This window comes from Calonectris borealis, chromosome 13 (genome assembly GCF_964195595.1).
Source record: "Calonectris borealis chromosome 13, bCalBor7.hap1.2, whole genome shotgun sequence".
Lineage (NCBI taxonomy): Eukaryota > Metazoa > Chordata > Aves > Procellariiformes > Procellariidae > Calonectris > Calonectris borealis.
Window position 1 is genome coordinate 2,480,759 of NC_134324.1, and position 27,023 is coordinate 2,507,781.

General features: G+C 44.8%; 1 protein-coding gene across 1 annotated transcript; it reads left to right on the plus strand.

Annotated features, from left to right (window-relative positions):
* Positions 1 to 1,264: 1,264 nt before the first annotated feature.
* LOC142087495 (transmembrane protein 182-like) lies at positions 1,265 to 17,790 on the plus strand. The gene is made up of 5 exons (XM_075161797.1): positions 1,265 to 1,435; positions 4,007 to 4,124; positions 6,152 to 6,250; positions 8,887 to 9,024; positions 16,875 to 17,790. The coding sequence occupies exons 1-5, from the start codon at positions 1,283 to 1,285 to the stop codon at positions 17,102 to 17,104; spliced, it is 738 nt and encodes a 245-aa protein (XP_075017898.1). The 5' UTR covers positions 1,265 to 1,282; the 3' UTR covers positions 17,105 to 17,790.
* Positions 17,791 to 27,023: the final 9,233 nt, after the last annotated feature.

Consider the following 27,023-nt stretch of genomic DNA (forward strand, 5'->3'; position numbering starts at 1 on the left):
CCCTCTCCAGTTTCCCTAACCAGTGTGCAGTTTCTCTGAGATACCCATATGTTCACAGTTAACTTTAACTATTAAATTGATTTGGAAATTAATTTGGCAACCCAAAATCCCATAGGATAAAGAAGTCAACATCTTCATCTATCCCCCTTTTTAGAACAGGTCATGACTTAGGCTAAGGTTAGAAAATCAGAACTTGAATTTTCACTGTAATTTAAATTTCCTCCCCCAGCCTCCTGGCGTGTCACAGGAATATAGTTATTGCCCTACAGAAATGATAATTTTCCTGGTCTGGCATCCCGTTCCTGGCAGTGACCTACAGCAGATGCTCCAGCAGAAGACAAAAACATTAGGAACCAAATGGCAACGAAATTCCATGCAGGAATGTCCTCACTCCACGAGACACTTCTTCCACAGCAGGCTCGGGCGGTGGGAGGGGTGTGGATGCTATAAAGTCCGCTTTTCTGTGGGCGGAAAGAGAACATCTTTCTACAACTACATAGCAAGGCACTCCAGGTACGTTGGTATGTACATCTCCTTTTAATGCTCCTTGTCTAGCTGGATGTGGACCTGCCTGATTTAAATGTGTTTGCATGGGTTGATTGCATCACTTCTGAGAGCACCAAGATATTTAAGATCTCACCAATATTTTAATGTTATTATTTGGATCTCTGGGGTTACTCTGTGTGAAAGCTGCACTAGCGTTTTGATCAGAGGAAGCAGGAGCTGGAGAAGACGCATATTCCAGAGGTGCCACTTCTATACTGCGCTTGCGAGGACACAGCTAAAGGTATCTCACAGCAATGGCTGCGGAAACTGCGGATCCATGACATGGTAAAGATTTTTGAGTTCAGATCTGCTCAAGCCATGCACAGCCTCTCTGCTAATCTCATGCAAAAACGGGCTTTTAAAAGCTCTCCGGTGTCCTGGGCAGTTCTGCATCGTAGCCACTCGTGACCTACGGACGCTGCCTGACCGGCCGAGGCTAAGGGCTCTCTGCACCGCTCTTTGAAATGAACAGCCATGTGTTTATTTGGAAATCTTCCTGCTCTGTCTCAATAGCTATTTGTCATGTTCCTTAATGCCACAGCTGTTTGGTTACGCCAGGTCATCTGCTTTTCTTAGTCCTCTTCCCACCACCCACTGAAACTCACACCAGCCCGGAGAAGATTATTATCCGTGTCCAAAAATAGCACTTCTCTCGTCCCCCTCTTCCAGTGACCCTGGAAACTTCAGTGTTTTTCTTCTTTTCTGATTTCTGATTCTGCTGCCTTCCTGCTGCCCCATGAAGGCTGGAGCAGCTGCCCTCGCAGCCGGGATCCTCGGCGGCACCGGCGTGTTGCTCTTCCTCATCGCTTTCGGGACGGATTACTGGCTTCTAGCTACGGAGACCTGCGGCGTCTTCGAGCGCGGGAACAGCACTCTGCGGACCGGGGAGGTAAACGCTGAAATCTTGTCTCACTTCGGAAGAATTGACTATTTAAATAATTTAAAACTTTAAATTTTTGAAGTTTTAAATCTGTGATAAAATTTATAATCCTTGTAAGTGACCTGCTAATGTAAAATGTTAGCCTGAGCTAACTTTAAAATCCAAACCAGCATTTCCATAGTATCTAGCATTTTGACTAAAGTGTATCTAGGAAACATTAAGACAGCACCTCTGTAATCTGGCAGATATGAACATGAGGGAATGAAAGGCAAAATTGTAAGAGCTTTACTTATTGACAGCATTTGCCTCTAAAGACAAAAGATATCTCCTGATATTTGCCATTAAAAGATTTCTCCCGCTGTAGTTTCTTCATTTAAAAACAGTTCATATCTTAAAGTGTAGGACTTGGCAGTCATTTACATCTGAAGTGATATGACTACAGCACAGGCAGAAAACAAAAGCGAACATCAGACGCAGAACAGAGTAGACAAGAATTCCTGCCCGTCTAACAAGAAGAGGCCTATATATTTTAATGTTAACATTCATATAGAATTTTAGTTAGCAGAAAATGTAATTTTCAAAGGACAATTTGGTATTTTGGTGCTAACGGCTGGTATCACGTGTTTATAGATCCTTTCGAAAGTTTGAGTTTAGCTGCGCTTGCTATTGTCTAACTCTTCAGCGAAATAACAACAGATCAGTTCCCTGAGCCACCCACTCTTCAAAAATGTTTTTGTGCCCATCAATGGGTGGTTTCAATTACAAAATGACACGAAGATCCTTGTTGTGTGCAGACTTTTTGTTACTTCAAAGTTCAATCCAATTAGGCTTAATTTTTTTTCTGGTGTGGTGAGTCACACTGGGTAAGCATCATGATGCCAGCAAGAAATATTTTCTTTCATTTCAGAATCCCATAATCAAAGGTAGGACACTGTTTGCTTGAGTCATGTTTCAAAATGACTTTCTCTATTGAAAAAAAAAAATTATGATAGAAAAACCGCCTGGCAGAAGACACTGTCTTCACTGTTTAAAGCAGCGCAGTAAAGCCCTGGAGCTGGCAGAGAGTCACGGAGGGAGGAGTGCCGCTCAGTTTTTGTGCGCTTGGGAAATGACAACGTTAATTGTTTCAGATTTTTGTTTGTGCTCTTGTCTTTTAAAGTGGAGAGACTAGCGATGTTGCACTGCACGACATGAATGAGCATCTCAAACATTTCAGATACACTCTTGACCAAGTATCAACGTGCCTGTCACTAAGGCAGAGCGACTTCAAAAGCGCCAGGCAGAAATAGGAGCTGCTCTTACTCTTTCCTCTGAGCTATTTTATTTCTATTTCAGACACTGTTTCTGTTATTTCTATTTCAGTTACCAGTTGTGTACTACAGGCTGTGTTTTTACCTTCTCTGCCCTTTCTTAAGCTGGCAAATCCTGTCCCTTACAGATAAGGATGGTCTCGAGTATCTGCCAAACAGCGATTAAATGTGCCGTAGATGCACTAAGTCAGCAGCCATCCAGCTGGTGAAGTTTGAGGGCTGCATGTTAACATTGTCATAGTCAGTATTTTATCCTGAAAGTAAAAGGAGAATCAGGCCAGAGCTCTGGAATTGGTCATAACTTCATGCATAAAAGCCTCGAGGTGAGAAAAGTGTCTTCTAGCACCTCTCCGTTGAGTCCCATCTCCTTTCTCCTGTTCACAGGGTCCAATCCTGTATGGAGTTTCTCCATCCTCCACAAAATGTAATTTTATAACAGTCATGTCTCCTTTACCAAATTGTATGTGATAAAGGCAAAATTGATTTTGGCTATAGTTTTAATAAGCTTTTTGGTAAATAGTCCATGACTCAACGTTGCAATATCCTTCCTCTGGAAAGACCTAAACCTTGTGCTCGCAGGTCTGGTCTGGGGGTTGAAGTAGACTCACCAAAAAAGGAAAAATTGTCAACATTCCTATCCTGGCCTATGAGAAGACTGGTGTGGGCAGAGTGATTTCTGTCTCACGTAGGGCTAGCATAACTTGTACTGGGCTCAGCAGAGGGAGAGAAAGAAGAAAACCTTTGGGCTGGTGGTTGGAAGAGGCTCAATGGGAGTGTTAGCGTTGGGCTGTCTTCTGGGGTTAAGCCAGACCTCACGTGGATCCTGCAGAGTAGCAAGGACATCTGAACTGTCGCACTGGGTGACCCCTAAAATTGCTTACCTGGTAATCAAGCTGCTTCCAACTGGTTACAACAGCAGTAAAATTTACTTAAGGAAGGGATTTCACAAGTAGAATACACCCAGAATGCTCTGCTGCCTGGCATACCCCTCCTGCTCTGGCAATCAGTGCTTTAAAGATATTAGAGAAAGAAGAAACTGTTTTGTGAAGGTCTGCAGGATGATTTGTTATCAGAACATTTTGTAGCTCTGATATGGCAGAAAGTCAAGGGCAGCAGCTGCCTCTCTGTTCCCCAAACCCTCCAAAGCCATCTGAAACAACAACAAATGAAAACCCCAACAAAAAATGAAAGCAACAACAGTCTAAGCAAAAAATACACACTTTCCACCATGATCATCCCCGTATCAGCTTGGGCTTTTATTCCTCCGCAGGCTGAAACGCCGACAGAGGTCAGGAAGGAGATCCTCACTTTTCATCACGAGGGCTTCTTCTGGCGGTGCTGGTTCTTTGGCGAGGGCCACCCAGAGACCATCTGGACCTTCTGGTACAGTGAGTACGATGCCACCGCACCACATTCACAGCATTCGCTCACAGTTTGAATTGCAAACAAGCACAACAAAGGCTCCCGGGGATAAGGAGACAGTTGTCTTTATTTTATTTCTTCTTTTTTTTTTCCATTCTCATCGTCTCTCTATCAAAAGCAAACTTGGCTCACCCTTTCTGTGCTCTTTTTTTGACTTGGATTTTGCTCTCAGAGGGTCGTTCACAGAAATGTAGGAACCTCCTGATGCCATTTAATATATCACCTACAAAGTCATATGGAGTGGTCGCTTCCACCAGCAAGGAGAACTCTCCCCCCATATCTGTTGATGTTTGTGCTCAGCTAAGGTCTGCCTTTCCTGGCCCTTGGCATTGCTCTTCTGTTAGTGTTTTCAGCCGTCGGAGTGTTCCCACCTCCCACTGATTTCAGGATGGGGAAGGTTGGATGAGCACGTGTGTGGTCTCCCTGGGTTCTCAGGACCTCTGTCAGTGGGCAGTGGTGGGCCATGGAGAGCCATAACCACATGTGTTTATGCTCTTAAGCACACAAGACCTTTATTTTAAGATCTTGCCTGGTTTGCTTTTTAAGGTCATTGAAATTACACGTGTGAATAAACAGAGACGGATGCAAAATCATTTTTTTCCTGCAAGCACATTCACGCTTTAAAAAAAATTGAAGGAGAAGGTGAAACCTGTTTTGAGACACCAGTTGGTGCTGACTGGTGGCCCACGTGCAGCGAAGTGTGGGGTCTTGGCCCAGTGAACCAGGTGCTCCCACCAGAAAGAGCAAAGGAGTGAGACCCCCCCACAACACGCCTGGCACCAGCCCACCGGTGACCGAGCCAGCAACCAGCATTAGCGCACAGTGGGTAATTAGAGGGCAGCCTTTTCCTGGGATGCCACAACCCTAGAGAAGTATTGGGGATAAAAAAAAAAAAAGATTTAAAAAAAGTTCTGCAAAGATTTTAAACACTGCAGAAGCCTTGACCCTGCACTCGCTGGTGCTCAAAGACGCTGACGTGCCTGTGGAGCCGGGTGATCGCCTCATAGGGCGTCTGGCAGCAAATAATGCGGGTTCCCACAATAAATTTACTCCACAGTGATTAAAATTTCAGATGACTTTGCTGTCCCCCAGTCCCTGACCTGTGTTTCCTGTAAAATCTTGCAGGAGCAGTTACTGCCACTGTTCAACTGAACAACGTGAGATTTCTCACACAGAAATTTTTTGATAAAGAGGGACAGGCTTGAGAGAGGGAGTTTGCTATCTAATTACATTATATGGAAATACATGATATAATATCATGTTACCTGAAGTAAAATGACTCTTTCTGATAACTGGCAAATTTGTGTTACTTCTTTAGGTATTTATTATAATAGGATTGATCATGGCAAATTAATTTGCTGCTCTCATGGATGTAATAATTAATTCAATAGGTATTCCATAGTCAATTTAGCATGAACTAATGTCCACCTATTATAAAGTGTTCCTTTGAGCTGGGGAACATATTTAAATAAGTGGCCAACCATTAATTAATTCATTTAACATTCATTCTATTACCGTTAATCATGATAAGCCTCAGTGGTATTAATATTGATGGAGCACTTCCATTCTAATTGTGCTTTCCCTTCTCACAAACTGGGGGTCTTGTAAGGTAGCTTGTTCTGGTACCCAAACACCTTTCCCCCTTCCAGGCGGTCTGACACATTTTCTGGAGGAAAATAGCAATGGGAATATTTTCAGTAATCCGAGTTGCTCCATCTTTCGTGATTTATGTCCACCTCAGACTCAGGTTATGAAGATGAGGAGATGTATGGGTAGCAGCCTCAGATCCTGTTATGTCTCCCCTCCCTCACCAGTCGTCTTCTTTTTTTCCTTCTAACCAGGATTTACTATCCTCCTTACTCCCCAGCCTTCTGCCTTCAGCGAGGGTTTTGCAGGTTTTGCAGACTAGGGCCTCGCCCTCTGAATACTGTAACTGCGATCTTGCAGAAAATACAAGCAAACTGTTTTTTTTTTCCCTGTTGTTCTTTTTCAGCCAGCCAAGCACACCCCAAGTTCTGCATGCATGGCTACCTCTTTCCCATGCCCATTGCTCTCGGACCTTTCCCCCATCCTTCCTACGACACGACCGCAGGTGGGTTTCTGTCCTGCTCCCCCAGCAGCTCCTTTCCCAAGCGACCGGGCGGAGATTTACGATGTGTGTCAGTGCTGTGGTTCCCCCATTGCAAATGCCTGTGGCCAAGCATGACCAGGACTTCTGGAAAGCTCCTTTACAAAATAGCCTTGCTTAGTTGACTGCCCCAACCCGTGAGGACATCGAGACGTTCTCCCGCGTCTTCCCTCCCCCAGAGCCAGCCGTGCCGGGCCATGAGCTGTGCACCCTCCCGCTGGGTGCTCGGTGCCTACTCCTATGAGCAAGGGAGGATGCTAAATCCATCCTCTCCCTTCTCCCACCTCCCCGCTCCCTGGGAGGAGCTGAAGGCAAAGGGCTTCTGCCCCATGGCCAAATCCAGACCCTGCGGGCAAGAAACACAAAGAATTTCTCCTGGGCTGCAGGCTTGGGGCGGTCCGGCGCTGACTCGTTTCCAGAGTCTGGCTTCCTGGGAGAGCTCTGGTGTTGGTTTGTTGCAAGACAAAATAAACAAGCACTGGAAAATCAGTTAAAGACCAAATTGTTAGAAGACCCACGTAAGTGAGTGGCTTATTTTTAATACACTGAATACGACACAGTTGGAGAGCTCTCCTTTCAACTGGTTCTCTTTTTATTTATGTTTCTCTGTATTTTCAGAGTTCTTTAATGAATCAGCTGCTGTTAGGAATTTTAATTTGCTAAATTGGTGGCAGCAGCTAGAATTAATTCAATGATCTTTTTTGAAATGAATTGATTTCTTTAAATAGTGTGCATCACTCTGCCTTGCCTCCGGGGATCTGGGGCAGGCATACTGCACAAACAAACATCTTGACCTTTTCCTTAGCCTTTAGCAGTACCTTTTTTATTTTTATATTTTTTTTTATATGAGGAATTAATTAAAAAAGAAAACATTTGTCAGTAGGAGCATGTGAGGGAGAGCAGCTAGTTTCTTGTGCTGTGCTGTGCAGGATTCCTGCCTCGGGGAACACGCCGCGGTGTAAAATGGATACGAGGGACCTGCCGATGGTCGAAGGAGGAGCCCGTCGCAGGCTGTGTGCAGCAAGCAGGCGGGTTAAGCGGTGGGATTTTTTCAGCTTAGGAGAGGCAGGCATGACGTCTGCTTTCTGAACGATCTCGCTGATAAACACACTATTTTTTCCGTACTAAATAAAGGGCCCTGGAGGCATCTGTCCCTGCCTGTCAGCCCTTGCTATTAAACCCTCTTCGGCTGCCGCTCAGCAATGCCCGCTGGGACGGGCCCCGGGAGGGTGCAGGAGGGGCTCTGCACAGGGGCTGCACCCCGGGGAGCTGCGGGGCTCTGCCTGGAGCCTCCCGGCACCCACCCCGCTATGATCCCTGGGGAGATGAGGATGTCTCAGCACCCACATTTAGGGCAGCCAGAACATTGGGCTCTTCTGCTGCACCACCCCGCTGCAAAGCGTTCGGACGTCGGCAAAGAGCAAGCGCTTCTGTCGTTAAGACTCATTATATTTCAAACCAGTCCATCCTCATATGCAAATGATGGCAAACCAGGAGGCTGTCCAAGAAAAGGGGTCCTCCAGCTATTACCTGCTCCAGAGATAATTCTGCCTTATCTGCATCCTCTTAGGCTCCCTGAGAGAAACGGGTGACGGGAGGTTAAACATGAAAATGAATTCTGTGGTTTTGGAGAGTTCAAGATACTTATCTCTCCCTAAGTGGCTCTCCTGACAAAATGGTTTCAAATGAGTAAAACGCATCTTCTCTGTATCATTTTTCTTTCAAGTGTGAATCATTTCAGCATTACCCGCTTGCTCGTGCTTGGCTTAAATCTAACTAGCGCTTCCGAAAAACAACAGGCAGAGCGAGATGCCGTGGTCCGAGGGGATCGGGTAAATCAGGGGAACGGGGAGCAAGGTATCAGAGGGTCTCTGCCTGAAGACCACCACCTTTGGCCAAGATTTATGGCAGTGACTGGAAGAGCCTTGGCTACCAGGAGACTGAAATTAGTGGGCTACGTCCCATCCCGTGGGATGTAATGGATGCAAGCTTGCTTGGCTCTGGCTGCCGTGGTTGCATGAAGTCACAGCAAAACCCCCAAATTCAGTGGATGAAGAGGCAGTTGTCCTCTTACCCTGTTTTCTTACTTGGAGTCAAGCAAGGCCATTAATGGGGGAAATCATGAGCTCCTCTTTTCCCTGCAGTCCTGCTAACAGAAACCACCTTTATTTTAAACCAGGAACCTGGCACCTGCCATAAGTGTTAATTAAAATGGAAGAAAGATGTGGTCTGATTCCATCTCTCCAGATTTTGCTATTCTCTTTCCTTTCTTGCCAAGCTCTTCCACCCCCCACAGACACAGCTAAGCACGGTGTCCTTTACCCTCACCCCCTTTTGTGCCGTGCTTCCCTGGCAAACCCTTCCAACCCCTTGTACTCATTCCAATCCCATTAGGTAGGGCATGACATTCAACCTGAACTTGCACCGGTTCCAGGCACGTTGCACCCGTGCCGTGGCAAAGCAGGAGCTCCAGCTCTGCCTAACACGAGCAGCATTATGGGTTATTGCTTTTACTGTTGCTGAAGCAGGAGTGAAGCATGGACTTCCGAAAACCGCTTTTCCTCTCCTTTCCCCTGACTTTACTCTTTTTAACCGTGCAGTGTACAGAGGTTTCTGGACGGCGTTCATCATGCTGGCCGTCGCCGCCGGGCTGGTGGGAGGGCTGCTGCTCGTGTGCGGCGTGCCCTTCGTCAGCCCCCGGTCCTACAAAGTCGGAGGCGGATTCCTCCTTGCCTCGGGTAAGCTGCCAAGCTGCGGTAACGGGATATGGCCGGGGCAGGAATGCAGCGGCCGTGCTCCGCTTCGTGCGTGCAGGGGAAGGGGAGGCAGCCGGGGATGAGGCGCTGCTGGAGGAGATGGGGGTCTGGGGGGGCTGCACTGACTTGGAGTAAAGGATTTCCCTCTTCTCCCACTGGAAATAAACCTCAAGCTTTAGCAAGATAGTTCTTAGTCCTAGGGAGGCTGGGGTTTGGGAAAAAGACTTTTTCTTTTTTTCTACTCTTCTATGCAATGCAGAGGAGCAGAGCCTTTTATTTTAAAGTCCGTAGCGGCGTTGACCCTGGGCAGCAATCAGCCACGCTCTGTTCCCCTAAGTCAGTCTGTGCGTTTGGGTCTCTGCTGTCTCTGCTGTTAACATCTGGTAGAGCTGGAAACCCACTGAGCGATGAAAGGCATACCCGGCGATGCAAAATGGGAGGGCTGGCTTAATAAAACCTGAAAAGATAAAGCGGTGGCACAGCAGGAAAATGAATTAAAAATAGGCATTTATTCATTATTCCCACTGCCATTACAAATGATTCCACTGAATTATCGCTTGGGCTTTTTCCTTTTTTGGTATTTGAGAAGGAATAACTGGCTTAACTAGTAGAAATACTTGATTTATAGCAGTGACTCAAACTCAGAAAAAAGCTTTTTTGCGACTCAAGCAGCTAAAGGCTGGAGCTCATCTGAGCCATGCCAAGTGAAGAACTTCATAATGAAGTCAGGCCTTTCTCTGAAAAAACGATGTTTAATTACGGATCCTGCACCAGGTCCTGCTTCCTCATACACGACATGAATCAAACACGAGCCAGTGTCTTTGCTCCCAGTTTAGGCTTTGAGTGTGCTCAAGTGTTTTGGGGCCAAAAACATCAATGAAAAGATTTAACAAGAGAGGTCCCAACACCGAGCCTGGAGGAACTCCACCTAAACTCCTTCCAATCTCACCATGCCCTACCATCATTACCTTTTACTCTTTTCCCCCATGATTTAGCTCCCTGTCCATTTTATAGCTCCTTTCCTAATTTCTAGCTCCTGTAATGTACCAATAATTAACCATGTGACGCCAGCTCAGCTGCTTGTTCAAAAGAAGCTAGATGACATCTATCTATTTGTCTAAAAAATCTGGAAGGCACTAAATCAATGTGGCCCTACCTGCCTCTACTAATTCGCTTTGCATTTTGTCCAATTTTCCGTTTGCCTCCAGGTCTTCAGTTATTGAAGTGAGGGCAGCAAGCCTGGGGGTATCTGCTTATCTCTCTTTTAGATAGTTTAATAAATGCTTGGTTGGGCTTAATTTTTCTAAAGGCAAATTTCATGTTGTTATAAACACATGGATTTCATTTGGGAATGCAAGACGTCTTGCTATCAGATCTCCATCAGGTACCAATGCCCTCTACTGAGTAGTGCTGGCCACTTGACCTGTGTGTGCGCTGAAGTCATCTCTTCTTGTGAGACTAGGGCTGAATACCTGAATCCTCTCAGATGTGGCACTCAGGCTACCTCAGTTAAAGCCCTACTGCTTCAAAACACTCAACTTTCAGACCAAACGGAAAAACTGACATCGGTCACCTTCTGACGCTGGCCAGATAAGTAGAATATCACACTGAAAAGGATGTCAGGTAACATTGAATCACTGTATTCTATTTTTTTCAGTGTTTTTGCACTTTATTTGACTACTTCTTGATTAAAAGACTGGGGCATAGAATGTGACACTTTTTAGAAGAGCTGATTATGCATCACATAAACCTCTTGGCATCAGACAAAGATGCTGCAGTTTAAATTGAAGTTTGTGTTAATGCAGTTTCAATCTGAACAGCAATCATTGTTATTAACTGTCATTAGGAGGAACGAGTTCATCTGGAAAAGTCTTCCTGCTCCATTTTCAATCTAAATGATGGGTAGGAGAATGCAGTAGTATTTCAGCATTTTCAGCAAAGTTTGCTTAGAGTTTCAGCTGATGCTTTTTTTTGGGGGGGGGGGGGGGGGATCCCAAATTCGGGATGCATCCCTCCATGGTTATTTTCTCCCTATCCCTTGTAAAAATATTTTGCATAATTGCGCTAGCAGTTGGAACAATAGATTTAATACAGCTTCAACTCCCCAGCCGTCCCTTTCCTTCGGATAGCGGGATGTGGAGAGACGACGCGGGAGAAAGTGCGTCTTGTCTTCTAATCGTGGCCTGACGGGTCAGTGTTAATTAACCTCCCTTGCAGAAATGATCTCTCCTTGAGGAAGTGTGAAAATGCTGGCAATTTGTAGAGTGGGAATGTGGTCTGGCAGTCGGATGGTGAGATGGGGCACCGTGGCTGCAAGATGCCCGGCCTCTCAGGGCATCCTTTATATGCAACTTTATTCTGTCCATAAACTCCCTCTGCCCCTTTTGGTAGCAGCCCACGCTGAGGTCATAAAATCACAGCTGTGGTTAATCATTGCAAAGTGATGCAACATGCCCCACCGAAAGGCTCTAAGGATATCATTGGTGCAAATGCACTCCCTAGCGCATTTATGGGTAACCAGCCTGACACGATCTCGAGGAGTTATGTGCGCCCTTCTGTCGCCGGGGGGAATTGAACGCCAAAGGGTGAAGATTGTTATCGCTCAATTAGATCCCTTTGGGTTTCCTCTCTAAGATGCCTTTTATTTACTGTACTTTCAAGAGGACAAATCTGACTGTCTGCCAGCTACCATAACAAATGTAGTGCTCGGTGGGTGGCGTTTCTGAGAGCCCTTTCAAAGGACCGGAGCCATCCCCCTTGATTTCCTCTGCTGGGCGACTCGGGAAATACAGCCGGAGCCCATCTGACGTTTGCTGCTGCGTGCATTTGCACATCTACCGCCCCAGCTGAGCAGTTATCCTTGCCAGCCTGCTCCCAAAGCACCCGAATTGCGTGAGCAAATAGCCGGCGCGCTGCTTTCCTTCCAACATTTGCCATCTCCGACTTAGCTTCAGTGCTTGCGAGGGGGAGGCAGATGCTGCCTGGTGACTAATTGTCCCCTTGTTTCAATAGTCAGATGACAATATGATTAATTATCATTACAATGTCACCGAGAGGGCTGGGTGAACGCTGCACTGCAGCTTCTGGAAACGGTCTGAAGTGCTGAGACAACTTTGCTTGTGCTCCTCGGTTTTCTGTGCTTGTGCTCCTCGGTTTTCTGTGCTTGTGCTCCTCGGTTTTCTTTTCCTTTGGGCATTTTAGAGACCAAGCTTGGAAGTGAGCAGACGCTTCATCCAGACCTAGGGCAATTACTGATCTTGCAGTGCTGCCCTAATACGTCTGGACCAGCTGCATAGCTGTAGGCTTAAGTGAAAAGATGACCTGAGCAATACCTGGTGGCTTGCTCCGGGGGGGAGGCCGCTCTGGAGGGAATGCACAGGCAAAGCGTGAGCGTACGGTGAGTTTTCAAAGCAAGCGGTAAGGTTGCGTGTCCCAGGTAATGTTAAGCAACCTAAAGAGGAGCTTGTTATCAGCTTGTCTTACACTGCAAAGCACAAATACATGACGCACCGTGTACAGTCGACACTTCTTCCAGCCACTGTGGTCCCGGTGCTGTTTCTCCAGCATCCCCACGGGCGTGCTCGCACCGTCCCGCAGCCGTGGGACCGCTGTGGCCGTGGGCCGTTTCCAGCAGGCAAAGGCAGCACAAAGCCTCTCCTGTGCTTTCAGAGCCGCGTCGTGGTCCTGCGAGAGGAGCGCAGCGTGTGCTCAGACCAACCTGTTCTTCAGCGTGAGCCGACTGCATTATAAAAAAAGCCGCTTTGCCAGTCCTATGAGTTAAAGTGCTGAATTTTGTGCTCAGGTTCCTCTTCCCAAAACCAGCACCTCATTTTGGCAATCTTCAGGCTCCCCACGTGCAGTAACGACTCACAGTTATGGAAGGGCAGCTGAAGATCACCCCTCCGTTTCCTCATTAACATCCCTAAGAGGCAACTGGTGAGAAAGGCGAATGAGTCAAAGTTCATTTTTCTCGTAATTAGCAGATTACACGAAAGTTCAGTAGCTTCCACCGAATAAGAGTTAAAGATTGAGTTCACTCACCTGTCCCTACAATTAGCAGCTATAAAGGTGTCACAAGGATATAAAGTGAGAGAAAGAAAAAGCCCGACTCCAATTTACTCCCAGTGAAGGTGCAGCTCTCCTGGGAGGGGGAGACGGAGCACCGGGCTTCGTCGTCCTGCAGTTAGCAGTGTACGAAGGAGAAAGATTTAATACCCCACTTCAATTTTCTTGCAATTAGCCCCTCCCCAGAAGATGCCGTTAACCTCATCAGCTGCGAGATGGAGTTTCGCAGTTAATTTTTTTCCATACCATCCTAATGAACAGAGGCAAAGAGGGAAAGGGAGAGAAAGAAAGAGATCACGTGGCTAATTTTCCAGTGGTAGAAACCACAGGGATGCTGAGAGGAGCATGGGGATGGTCTGGTTTGAGGAGGTCTTCACTTACACTCACCCAAACCCAAGGCATGTCCTGCGTCTCAGGTGCGTGTGCCGACGCCGGGCTCATTTCTTGGGCAGAAAACTAGATTTTTTTTCAGTTTTTCATTTGGCCACCCAAGGCAGGAGGAAATCTGTCTCTGTACATAAAAAGCCATTTGGGGCTGGCAGGACATGAAGATGTCTGTCTGCTGCGGCCAAGACTAAAAGCCCCAAAAAGGAGGTGGTAAGGTGAGAGCTGTTCAAAAGATGAAAAATCCAAAATAAAATATCCTTTTAAAACAAAAATGCCAAATGCTTACTTTGGTAATATGGGAGCGAAGCATCCTGATATTCTCATTATGAAGAGTCTACTAATGTCTAAAAGCATGACAAATTTTAGGCAGTTTTATGAATACTTGTGATTGTTCCAAGTAAGCATTTTTTACTGAACAGTTTTCAGTGAGCTGCCCTTCCTGCGCTTCCCCCGTCCTTCTCCGTCTGCACCTGCCCTTTTGATTGTCTTTTCTCGCCGAGGAGATGGTGTAAATCCCAGGGACTCCTCACCACTCAGCTGTAATTAGTCCAGGGAAGAATGCTGCTTACTTTACATTTTCTTGTCATTTTCCCAAAGTGTGAAAATATTCTTAATTTAGATGCCGTGGCCGTGCCATCACCTCCAGTACCTGTTTAATAATAAATCCTTCAATTTGAGACCTGGCGCTTCTCCTGGGGCGAGGGGAGGGACCGTTTCCCCATCCTTAGCTGCTGGCGAGCTCAGGGACGGTGCCACCCGCGCACGGGGCTTCCCCGCACCCTCCTCAGTAAGAACTGGTAGGTTTTAATCTGATTTCTTCAATAAATGAGGCTTAGACCCTCTAAATTGTCCTGGGACAATTCAAGGCAAACCCCCTGGTTATTTAAAGAAAAGTAGGAGAATTCAAAAGCACACTGCTGTATCCGTGTCCTCTGTCCCGCCGGGGCTACGGTTTTATTTGCGTCTCTTACGGTAGGTATTATAAGTTAATGAAATAGAAATTGATCTTTAAAAGAGCACTTTTCAAGGTTCAGTTGCTATCTAATTAATTTAATTTTAAATTACATCAGTAATAAAGACTTAATTGCCTTCTTATCAATATATTGTATTTTGTAAAGGACATGTGACTGTTTAAACATGCAATCGTTTTCTTATAGTAGAATAATTGGTATTTTAAGCATACAACTATCATATTAAGTGTAAAATATTTATTTGTGCACTTAATTTCAAGTGGTATCAAAATCTCAATGAACATGCAAATGTTACAACAGCTGCTATTTAACTCCTAGCCTGCCTCTCCAGCAAACATAAGGACTTTTCCATGTAAGGGAGAACGGCTTGAAATAACAGCCTGTGGTGGTGTAAAGTATATTCATATGGGCACACCAATTATTAAGATTCAATTTGCAGTCTTAGGGTATAGGAGGTAGTTTAATAGACGTGACAGCTTAGGATGGGTAGCTTCAACTTCTATGTAACACGCGGTGAGAACTTTGAACGCTCTATACCTTCACGCAAGTCTCATTTTTGGCTACAAGATGCGAAGCGGAGGTTTGTAGCAGCAGATGTGCTTATATCCATCATAAGCAGAAACACAGCTAAACGCTGACGTGCTTTCTCTGACCGAGGTTTCAGTAACCACCATACTAAGCAGATATATCAACGTCAAGCTTTATCCGCTTCCTTTGCTTAGAATGGGAGTTGGATTTTGTAGTGTATAAGCTGCCAGGAAGAATAATTAAATATAGTACAAGCTACCTTTGATTTAAAAATTGCAAGGGGAGAAATTAAATCCAGCAGAAGGCACAACACATCCACAGAACTGTGTGGTAACTTGTCAACTAAATTAATTTCAAACTGTTCACTTCTACTATAAAAATATTATAATCTGTGATGTATTTCTTTCATATATTTGTGTGTATGTGCGTATATCTATATGTTATACAGCACCATTTAAAAATAGCAAGCTTCTAGCTGTGGAGTAGCAAGATCAGATATTAGTGAAGTGCTTTCAGATCTGTCATCACACCGTTGCTGTTTAGTTTTAATACAAAAATATTGACTTTAAAATGCACTGTATATATTCTTTAATGCAACACAGCATTATAATAATATTGGGGCCACTCTAGTTTTTGTCATCTGCTTCATGTGGGGGAGCTAGACCTGCAGCCTCCGACCACCATCACTTTGAATTACGGGGAAAGGAGGTTCCTGTTAAGGCACCGAAGCCCCCAAACCTGCCGGGGGCTGCGCCAGGTCCGGGAGGTGCCTGTTCGCCACGTGCTTTTCAGATGTGACCGAGCTCTTCCTGCAAACGCTGACCTTCGACGGGTACGCATCTGGAAATACGAGATCGCGAGGTCTCGCGGGAGATCTGCTATTTGGGTCACAGGCAGCCTGCACCTCCTCTCCGAGGAGAGCGGACCCTCTCTAATGGAGATGCTGACCTTGCTCTCACTGCTCAGGCTTGAGTGTGGCCTCAGCCCTCCTCCCGTCCTGCTCCAGGGGAGGGCAAAGGAGGTCTCACTTGCCAATGAAAAGACTTTCTAGCCTCATGGTATAAGCTGTTTATTATTCTTTTAATTATTCTGTTATTTAGTAGCCCATCTGAGATTAATATCTCATGGCTACATGCCTTTTCCACTCTATTATGTGTTATTTCTCTGCAAAATAGGATCATCTATACTCTATGTGTTTTAATACTTGGTTGCAAAGCTGAGTTTAAGGAAGGGTAACACAAGACGTGAAGGGGAACTGCCACGAGCTGCAGCCGCTCGGCGTCTGCGTGGGCTCTGCTTGCGCCGGTGCTGGGGGTAGCAGGTTCGATGCTGGGTAACACTTGCCATCAGCAGGACTGATCCTGTATCTTTGCATTTCTGGTGGAAATCGGATCTGATGATACTACTTGAAGGAAGGGTAGATGAAAAAAGGAAAAAGTAAGTCTTAGTCTCGCCTTTTCACTCATCTCAGACAAATTAAAAATAAAAAAGGCAAAACAACCCACCTTTAAGGCAGGAAAGCAGAGTTAGCCTCATGCAGATCCCTGTTATGAACATCAGCTGAGTTCAGGATGGTTTCTCCATGGCCATATCGAGCTGTAGTGGAGCCCTCAGCAGCGCCGGCGGTTAAAGCACGGGGTGTAAGTGCGGCTGGGCAGGAGCTGGTCGCGGTGGCGTGGGTCTCTCCCATGGCGAGTGGGCTTGGCTTTCACAGGAACCTGCAGAGCAATGTCATGAATAATAATCCTGCAACACTAAGCCTTGATGCAAAGGACCTGCAAGAATAAATGGAAATGTGTTGCGATCTTTTCTCAATTTTATTTCTGTGTTTCATACGTTGGTTGTAAGCAGAGAGTAACTCGTCCTTGTCTCTCTTTCCAGGAGGCTTATTTCTCCTCCTCATATTTCTCTTCGTGATGTGGAAGGAGTTCGTCGCTGATTTTCAGAAGTACATCCTTCTGGAGAGAAGTGAGAAGTGCATGGACGACGTACCCGTGCACGTGTATTACGGGTGGTCGTTCATGTTCGCCGCGGCAGGGGTGCCCCTGGTTTTACTTTCCGGACTCCTCTTCTACCTGGTCGGCAGAGACATTATGAAGTCCTTGGAGTAAGAGAAATTCGGAGAGGGCCTTTGAGAAAGTTGGTGATGTTCCTTGTCGTGAAACACACACAAGTTTTGAGGACTAGGTCGTTTTTGTAGCTATAATTGTCAGCATAGGTGCATGATTACACTCACTCTTACATGGAGGCAGGGATGGAGCACTGAGCATCCAACCACTGTCAGGCCAAAACCGGCCCCAGCTGAACATCCAGCTTCAGCATTTTTACATTTTGGGAAAGTTTAGACGTGTCTATGTGTTTTGCATCAGTTTTCTCTGGAGCCGAAGGAAGAGCCGTCGCTGTGAAAAGCAGCTCCCCCGGCTGTCAGCAGGGCCCTGCATCCATATTCAGCAGAGCTGGAGTTTTATGGCGTTCCCAGCATCCTTGTTTCTTGTAAAAGGTAATCGAATCTGGCTGCGATGGTGTACGCTATAATGTCTATTTCTGAAAAGCAATTAAGGATGATTTTTTTTTTAGCTGGCTCTAATTGACGTCAAAGGACAACCATTTTAATGGGATGTCGGGAAACATGAGAAACTTTTTTTTCGTTAAAAGCTCTGATACTGGAGATGCAAATGTACCTGGACCTAACCTAACTTTCAATAAGTGAATAAACCAATTTCTGTGGCATGAAACATAAGATGAATTAATTAGTATTTCTTTACAGCACCACATTACTCTGCATTTAATATTTCCCCGGATGCAGTGTTGTGGGGATTCTTAGCCCAAAAACTGAAGGATGGTCCGAGTTGGGGGAAAGGGAGTGGGAACAACAGCACTATTATTTTTTATTGTGTTTGTTATGGTAGACCATGGGACCTTGTTGTATTCCACAGACGTAGCACAAGAGCCAGCTCCAAAAAGACAAATTATATACCATTTAAATACTTCTAAATCCTTGCAATAGCTCCAGTGTAGGTTGTCTGACAGACTACAGCGGTCTCACTAAGAGTAATGCATGCTAATTTTATACCAAACTATCGAGGTACAGGAGGTGAGGTAATTTATACTGTATACGCGGAGGTTTGTAAAGACACTGGAGAAATGACAAAGATTTGATCTTGTCATGTTTTTCGGGCTGGATCTTGATGCTTTGAAGTAGTTTGTTGGGTCCTTGCTTGCTGAAGTCATTTGCATAAATTTTAAATCAAACTTCCTAAAAATGCACGCTTTTCTCATGAATGTCATCGTTTGTGCTAAACATATATCTCCCAAGCTTTATGTCATACTATTGACTCAGTATAGTTAATTAATAATGTAATGTAAATCTCTTCTAGAAAGCAGGGAAGATTGTTGGCAGTGTAAAAATGTTTGTTAATGCTCTTCCTAAAATATTATTCAAGTCTGGCATTTCTTTCCTTTTGGAGCACGTTCTAATTATTCTTTTACAAGATTCATGGCATACATAGAGTGAGAAATTGTAATTCCCACATGTAAAGATTAGTTCTTTCATATGAATAACAGGCTTGGTCTACAGTTTTTAAGCAAAATTCACACTGTTTTCCCTTAATAGAAATTTTGTTTGAATAGAATTTGTATATACAGGTAAAAATGATGTTTGTTCCCAGTGAATAGATGTTTCACGACATTTACAAATACACAGATATTTCAGTATTTTATTTGGCCATTCTAAACTGTTTTTTTTCACGCTATCTCCTTGGGTTATGCCTGTGCCCCATCAGTTCTTCAAGTGATAATTTCTCACTATAAATTCCCTTTGAATAATTTTTGTCATTTAATTATCTATTCAGTGTAGAGATGAACACTTATGGTCACAAAGAATAAAAGTATATAATCCAGGAGCAGAAGAGGTCAAGATTTACAGTCACTTGCCTTTCACTGATCCCATAAAACAATCCAAGCATGCAGAAATGATGATCCCATAAGAGACACCAGGGCAGAAGAATGAGAATGCAGCAAGAAATCCATCAGACTTATTGATATCTGTGAAGCTGAGGATCCCTGAATTTGTGAATATAGAAGTGAGTTTTATATTATAGAATGAAATATTTATTAACTTTCTCCATCTGTTCTTTAAAAAATTTAGTTTAATGTCATCAAGGCATTTATGGAATACATTTAGCTTAATCATGCATTCATGCCTTAGGGAGTAAACCATCCCTGGAGACTGGCTCATTCTGGATCAGCTCTAGAACAAGCAATAGTTTAAAACTCCATCATTCTTTTGAAAAACACATGACTTTGAATCATTCTTGAACAGAGGGTTTTTTTTTTAAAAACCCCTCTGGTATCGAGCATACTCTGATAGTCACAACAATAAGGATACAGAGAATGAGATTATAGACTAGCATAACTAAATTAATTACCTCCTCCATCAAAATGCAACATTTGTAGCCAGCACAAGTGTTAACCAAACACATCGTTTTGGTGGACTAAAGAGTCTAATTCCTTAGCTTTCAAGTCTCTTGTGGCAAATATAACTCAAGCAGACAAAATTTTGTGTGAGAATCATCATTTCTAGAGGAGAAATTTCGAAAAACAAGCTAATAGACTCAGTGGTAGGGTTTGAAATTGCGGAAACCACCATCTCTTTCATCTGTTGAATGTGAAGAAGTTTGATGAAAGGATATTATAGACTAGTGACAAGGACCTAATTCTGATCCAAGTTTTGTCATTATAAATCATGAGTAATTCCAAAGACTGCAGTAGACCCTTATCACTGTTAAACATCTGTAAGTCAGATCAGAACCGGGACTAATAAATACATTCAAAAATGCATAATTAAAACAGTGATTTCACATCACTCTGATGAATTTTAGTCAAGGATTTCTTCAAGGATGCTTTTCTCACATTAGCATTTGACGTTAGTAAGCAATGAATAATTCCATTTTTTCTTTCCAACATCTGGGACACTTCCTGCTTTATTTGCTACTTACTGAACACTGCAGGAAATATTAATGAATCTTGGGCGTTAAAATACAGGCCTTGTGGATCATGCTCAGGAGGCAGTGTTACGTAGTAGTGGCTATATGTCTTGAGATTAAGAGGCTTGACTTTGGTAAAGTAAGATATTGGGAGATTTGCCAAACCTGTGGGAGATACGGGCATTTGGGGAGGTTACCCAAAAAACAAGCCCCTGCAGCTCCTTCATTCAGCTGTTCCCTTATACTAAGGAGACAAAAATTAATGATAAAAGTTTTTCCCCTTGATTAGTTAGACCAACTTTTTAACCGGTGATTCAGAAAACTAGGGTGCCCCGAGGCTGGGAAGGTGCTGGGTGATGAGCAGCAACCCCGAGGAGGGATGGACCAGGAGACCAGGATGCCGTGAGAGCATCACTGCCATGGCCAGCGGCTTTCTCACACCCCCAGAGGTCTGCAGGTTTTTCTTGGTCTTGGTAAACTCTACGGTAAAAGGCCACGTTCAGAGAGGTCTGCTGGCTCTTCAGAGGAGAGCTGGGCTGAGCACCAGAGGCAGGAGAGCTTCCAAAGGAGGAAAGAAATGTCCTTCTGTACCAGTGTGAAGTGACCTTGGCAGTTCAACATCTGAACAGGAGGGTTAAAGCACCCTCCACGATGGAAAAAAAGTTAATTGGAACTTAACCAGAATTCATTCCAGCTAGGTGTATAAAAGCCCCTCCGGCATCATTTTCTTTGACCAACAGGATTTACAAAACTTTCTACTTTTCTTTTTGTCCAGAAGAATCCGTCTTATGCGGACAGGTAGTGTTTTCTTCTTGGTTAGACACACTTCTACTGCCTTGGTGGACTCACATAACAAAATGTGGAGGTCTGCAGAACAAGCATCTCCATCTGAGCTGCTCCCTGAGGCTCCCTACATCAACCGGGCAACTCATCCTTGCAGCCAGGCCATGCAAAGCAACAGAAAAGTGAAGTGCTCAGGCTTTACCTCCCTGTGGAAGATAACCAAGGAAGATTCCCACGGCCAGTGTCCTGCAGGCTTCCATTGGGCAGCCCAGCGCCCACCCTGCTGAGTCAGCGCTTTCTGAAATGTCTCTCGTCACTCATCCTAAGCAAATACTGCCCGGAGAAGTGCTGGTGGGAAAGGGCACAGATGCGGTGTGGCAAATTAAGACACAAACAAAATTAAAATAAGGAAATATAAGCTAGCTCCATGCTTTGTGCACTGGGCTGCACATTACCGCAGGATTAAGCCGTATCAACCAGAGTACATTTTACAAGAGTGCACTGCACCTCAATCCTATAATCAATAAGCTGTACATGCTGCAGCACAAAGAGCTCTTATCTGGCATACCACTTTGAATTTAGTGAATTTATTTAATCCCTGATGGCTGCAGAGCATCAGTCCTGTCTTCTGGGTTAATTCATTTATTCTGGTGATCTATTTTTAGTCTTTCAAGTACTTGACATTTGAGAAGCCGATTTTTTTCCCCACTTCCTAAAAAACCATCTGAATTGGAAAAACTTTATTTACAGAAATGTATTTGTTTCCTAATTCATTCACCACTCTTCTCTTGGGAGCCAGAGCCCTGTTATCAATACTAATAACCGTACACTGAATGGATCGGGGAAGGCTCCTTTTCACCCTGCTTGGCAAAGCCTCTTTCTAAATCAATGCTGGACATTCAGCGATCTTCTCTCTTTCTTCTCTTTTTTTTCCCCTATGAATATTCTCTCCTCCTCTTAAAAAAAAAAAAAAAGTAACCTATTTTTGAGCTATATCCAAGATGCTGTGCTGCATTTATTTTGGGAATTGTCATGAGTGCAGGTGATGCTCGTATCTTCTGGAACTTGATAACTCCAGGTATGATCGCATGAACCCTTGGCTGAACCCAAAAGAACCAGTGGTTTAAACAGTGTGACTATGTAAATGCTTACTGTTAAAAAGAAATAACAAATGAAAAAACAGGCTACAGCCACTGCTATGACGGTTTAGTAGTGATTATTATCAGAGCTGTAAAGAATGCACTCTAATTAACCCAACCGGTAGGTACTAAACATTTGGTTATGGAAGAGTAGATTGAAGCTTTATAAGCTTCAGGCTTTGCAAAGAAGAAAAAAAGTCTCGCCTGACCTTGGCTGACTAGATTAACGATGGCTTCATAAAAGCTAGAAAAAATAAAAATAAAGGGCAATTGTGTGAAAAACACAGGGTTAATTATATTTCCCTCTCCATTTTCCAATATTTCCCTGCGTGGCTTACATTAAAAAAAACAACAAATGCTGAGAAGAAAGAACCACTCCTAGAATAGGGACATTACCCTGACAAAATAGATTACCAGTCCTCAGGAATATTTTTGTAGCGTCACAGAACGTAATTGTTTTTCCTTTTCAGGTGTTGTTAGAAATCTTTCGTACTTTTCTTCTATTTAAAAACCAGTCCATGGGAGAAGTCATTCACCAAACCATTCAGAAATGCTGCACAAATAACATAGGTTGAACTGGCTGCTTTAAAGTCTGACGTTTTTATACTGATTAAACCTCATCGGTTACAGGCTGGAATAATTGCAGTGCATGGTGAATAAATGCGGCTCATTCCAAAACAGAGGCATCAATTTTGAATCTTTCCCTACCAAAAAAGTAGAGAAATTTAACAATTTAGCTAAATGAGCTACCGAATTAGTCCCACTGCTTGCTGAGGTGGAACCTTCGCATCAGATCATTTCTTACGCAGGCAGCGATGCTGCCTCTCAAACCACACACCTCGTTTCCAGAATCAGGGTCGTTACCTCGTGAGCCAAATCATTAGCTCCAAAACCCAACCATTACTCAAATTTATTGCATTGCTCTTGCATCACATCCCCAAATAAACGCAGGGCAGTTATGTCGGCTGCCTTGCAGCTCCCGGCCGCGGCGAGCATTCGCAGCCACTTCGCTCCCGGTGTTTCCGTGCTTTCTTGGCGGCGTTATTTCCTCTAAGCTTTACAAGGGTGAATCCTGATGCTGGGAGAGGGGACAGCCAGCGAGTCCTATGGGCACAACTAAACGAACTGTTTCAGTCTCTGAAGGTCAGCAGGTAGGTTCAATTGGCTCTTCAGGACAATGCTGAAGTGACCCAGGCTTGGGCAAAAGGCACCTCACGGATGCTCTCAGCAAGGCAGCCGGTGGTTTTTCCTGCAATTTGGTTCTGCAAGTCAAGAACTCTTCTACATCTTTCCATATGCATTGTGAAAATCCATGTTATGCTAACACAAACACAGGCACACATTTTACACATTAAATATATATAAAATGACCGGCTTTCTCTGCAGAGAGCCTCTGCCTGTGCCACAAACACTTCAAAGGCTTCAAAGCAGAGGTGCCTGCAGCGAGGGCTGAAGCTGCGAGCAGAAGTGCCGGTTTCAGCTGACACCGGAGGTTTCAAGATCTTAGGGCATGAAACATTTTTCACTCATAATTTAATCAGAAAAAAATTGAAGGAGAAATAACTTGAGACATTTTTGAAGGTGGGTTGTTGTTTTTTTTTTTAAAAAAAAAACCTAGAAAATACTGTCTTGAAATTAAACCTGCCTTTAAGTAGATAATTTTAAATGAAAATATCCTCAGTGTTTAAGAAGGGACTGCGGAGACCTACTCTTTGCAGCCTTTTTGAAGAGGAGGTTTTTTTTCTTTCTTTTGCAGCAATCCCACCACCCTTACTTGAGCGGCGGCGGTCGGAGCCCCCCGAGGTGGGCGGGTGGGCAGCCGCTCCAGGCTTTCGTTCTGGTGCACTTCTCTGAGTTAATGCATTGGTTCTACAGGTGAAAAAGAGACATTTTTAATATTACACAAGCCAACAGGCTGTCTGTGGGGTGGATGGATTTGTTGTGTATCACAGACAGGAGGTGAGGGCTGTAAAGTGGCTGCAGACACGGTTTTACACCAGGGTGCAGCACCCTGTGCCCAGCAGCGTGGCAGCTGCCCGCACTCGATGCTGCCCATGTAAGGGTGATATGCAGGGAGGAAATTCTGCATTTTTTTACATCTTTTTTTTTTTCCCCCCCCTAATGAAAGTACTGAAAGAGTAGGAATACCTTGCTTTGGATAGTCATGGCATGGCAATCTTCTCAAATATCTGCCTATTTAGCTGCTGACTCAGAGGTAACCCCTACACTATAAACATTTCAGCAAAGAATACACAAGGTTTGGTCCTCTCTTTTGTTTTTTCAGGTTGCCGGACATTCAGGGGAAGGAGGTGGGTGGCCTTGGTGTTTTGGATGCTTTGTAGCGGGACAGGTAAAGATCTGCCCAGGACGCACGGCTGCTCGAGGAGCTCAGCAAGGGCCGTCCCTGCGAAGGAGGCACCACAGTGGAGTTTCCCTGGACTAACCCAAAGCAGCTCTTAAAAGAAGGACACAAGCTATCCAAGCTTAAAGCCATCATTTGAATAAAAATATAACCATTGATATAATAATAAGAATAATTAAAAGGGTGTAAGAACGAGTGTGTGAGCATCACACACTCCCTGACCCGGTCCAGGGCTGCATCCCGTGGTGCCCATCGCAGGGAAATGAGGACCCGGAGCACAGCTTTCCTGTTTTTCTCAGCCTGACTGGCAGCCACGTTATCTGTGATTCCATGTGTTCTCCGTAACGCTGTGTACGCTGCCTTTTAGGCCAAACCCTTGGTTAGGGAAAATCGGTGGAGCGTCACGACTGCATTGATTCAATTGATTGAGAGCGCCGGGCTCTGCCCAGCGTCTCATCCCCACTCCCAGGCAATATTAATCGGTGCAAAAGATAAGAGCGCGTGCTCTAGTTGCAGAAGGAATAAAGAGATTTCTTCCATAGGACTCCAAAGAGCGCCCTTGGAAAAGAAAAATGATGACAGTGTATGTTCTCTTTCCAGCCCTGGGTCTGCCAGCGGGCGCCGAGCTCAGCCGGTGGAGCTCCCTCTGGCCCCGCTCGCCCGCAGTGCTGCGGGGAGGCTGCCGGAGTTCAAGCAGGTACAGCTGCTTTCCTCCTGACGGCCAGGCTGCCACAGGTTTGGGATTTTCTCCGCCAACTTTTATTATTTTTATCCAGAAATGTTATGGAAAATCACGGATGGGTCTGCAGCCAAGGCAGTCACTGACAAACAGCAGCAAAGACATAAAATCTTGTAGTTAGTGGATTTGCGTTTTTATTTTAACAAAACTTGTTCACTTCCTAGTGTGCAATGATGACATTATCCATCATAAATGGATATCCATGATCAATGGACCCATAAAGTCAGAGGAAGTCCTTGTTCGGGGAGGCAGGGCTGCTGCAGCGAGCCTTCCTAACCCCTCGGATAACTCGCCCTCCTGCAGCAGCTCGCCCGCCCGGAGCCGCCGTCCTCTCCAAACTGTTTTACTAAAGGGTGTTTCCATCCCCTTAATGAAAGGGGCACAGATGGGTTCGGTCTTCTAGAATCAAATCAGACTAAAGAGTCTTCTCTCGCTCCCTCCTTGCTGAGGTATCAGTGTACTCCTAGTTTACGCTAGCAATAAATCATTATCTGGGAGCTGCCTAATGCTGGCTTATCTGCCTTGGCTTGAGAACAGCCAGGAGGGCACGCACGGCCTCGGCTCTACCTTTTGCATTCGCTGTTTTGAGGGTGAGTGAACACACAAGAGGCTTTCATCTTCCTATGTCTTGCACGCACAAGCGAAGCAGCGCTGGGGGTGGCCAAGGAGAATTTGGCCATCGCCTTCCCACGGGCGCGGAAGCGATGGGGCGCTGCCTTGGGGATGGAGGGTTTGGGAACAGCCCCAGGGGGAACGGGTCTCGTGCCTTTCTTCACCTGAATGTGGTTCTGACCTAAATGAAATGCCAAAGTAAAACTCAGGGCAAAAGCTGAATCATTCACTTAATTTAGCGATGAAATCATAAACGAAGCACTACAGTACCTGGTGAGGGCTGCAGTGATTTCTAATTATGGATTGTACAGCTAATCAGTACCAATCAACATTTTATGATCTTGACTTAATATTTAATATAATGTTAATTATAATTGCTTTTGCCACAAACTATGTCAGATCCTAGGTGTGATTTCCACTCCCGGCGTGCCTCGTGGTGCTGGGTGGGCTCTGGGACGGGGCTGCTGTAGGAGGGAGCGTCTCTCCCCAAAATCCCACCCAGCAGCACAAGCCCACCTCCCCACTCACCTTCCTGCTCCGTCTGCCTTGAGTTGTGATGCTAATTAAGTGGTGGTGAGTCTCAGCGTTATTAGAATGGAGTTTTTGTCTGACGTAAGTACCTTCCAGCTACAAACAGGGGAAGTTCATTTAATTAAAAATAATTTTAGTGTAAGTTAATGTGAGCACAGTTCAATGACTCTGAAATATGTTCAATTTTTTTTTTCCTTTTTTTTCTTTTAAAGTCTAACAAGACACTGCAGAAAAAATCTAGATAATCTGGACAATGCTTTCAGGTCATTCTGTGCATTTCAACCCCCACATTTGCCTGTTCCGATTCCCTCCCCTTTCCCCCCAAAACCCTGGGCACGATGTTTGGGAGTTCTGTCATCACAGAAGCTGGAAGGTTTCGGTCAATGAAAACATGATATTTTGAAACATTTTTTTTCTACGTTGTTCTTTTTTTCATCCTTTTATGACCTAGAAAGATGCAGAGCTCCTGCGATCGCCAATGACCATTTACGTTATGATTTTCAGCTTCCCTGGGGCACTGCTTGCTCAAAGCATGTCCAAAATTTTGCAGCAAGGGACTTAGGCAAAACACATCACCTCCAGAAATCCCTTCTGACTCCGAACTTTCCACCGCCACGCTGGGTAAATCAGAGATTCAGAGTCCCTGATTAAAACAGAACAAGGAAAACAGGGCAGGGTATTTTACAGGTGACAGTGCTTGGGCACAGGGACATTGTTTTTAAAAAGGGGGAAGTTCTTCTTGCATATTACTTAATCAAAGCTTTTAGTGTACTTTAAATTCATCCTCTTTTAACCTGAAGCTCATCAGATATATAAAACTGAAGGTCTGCAAGAGTGAAATCCCGTAACAGCTGAACTGACCACCACCTGCACCTCATT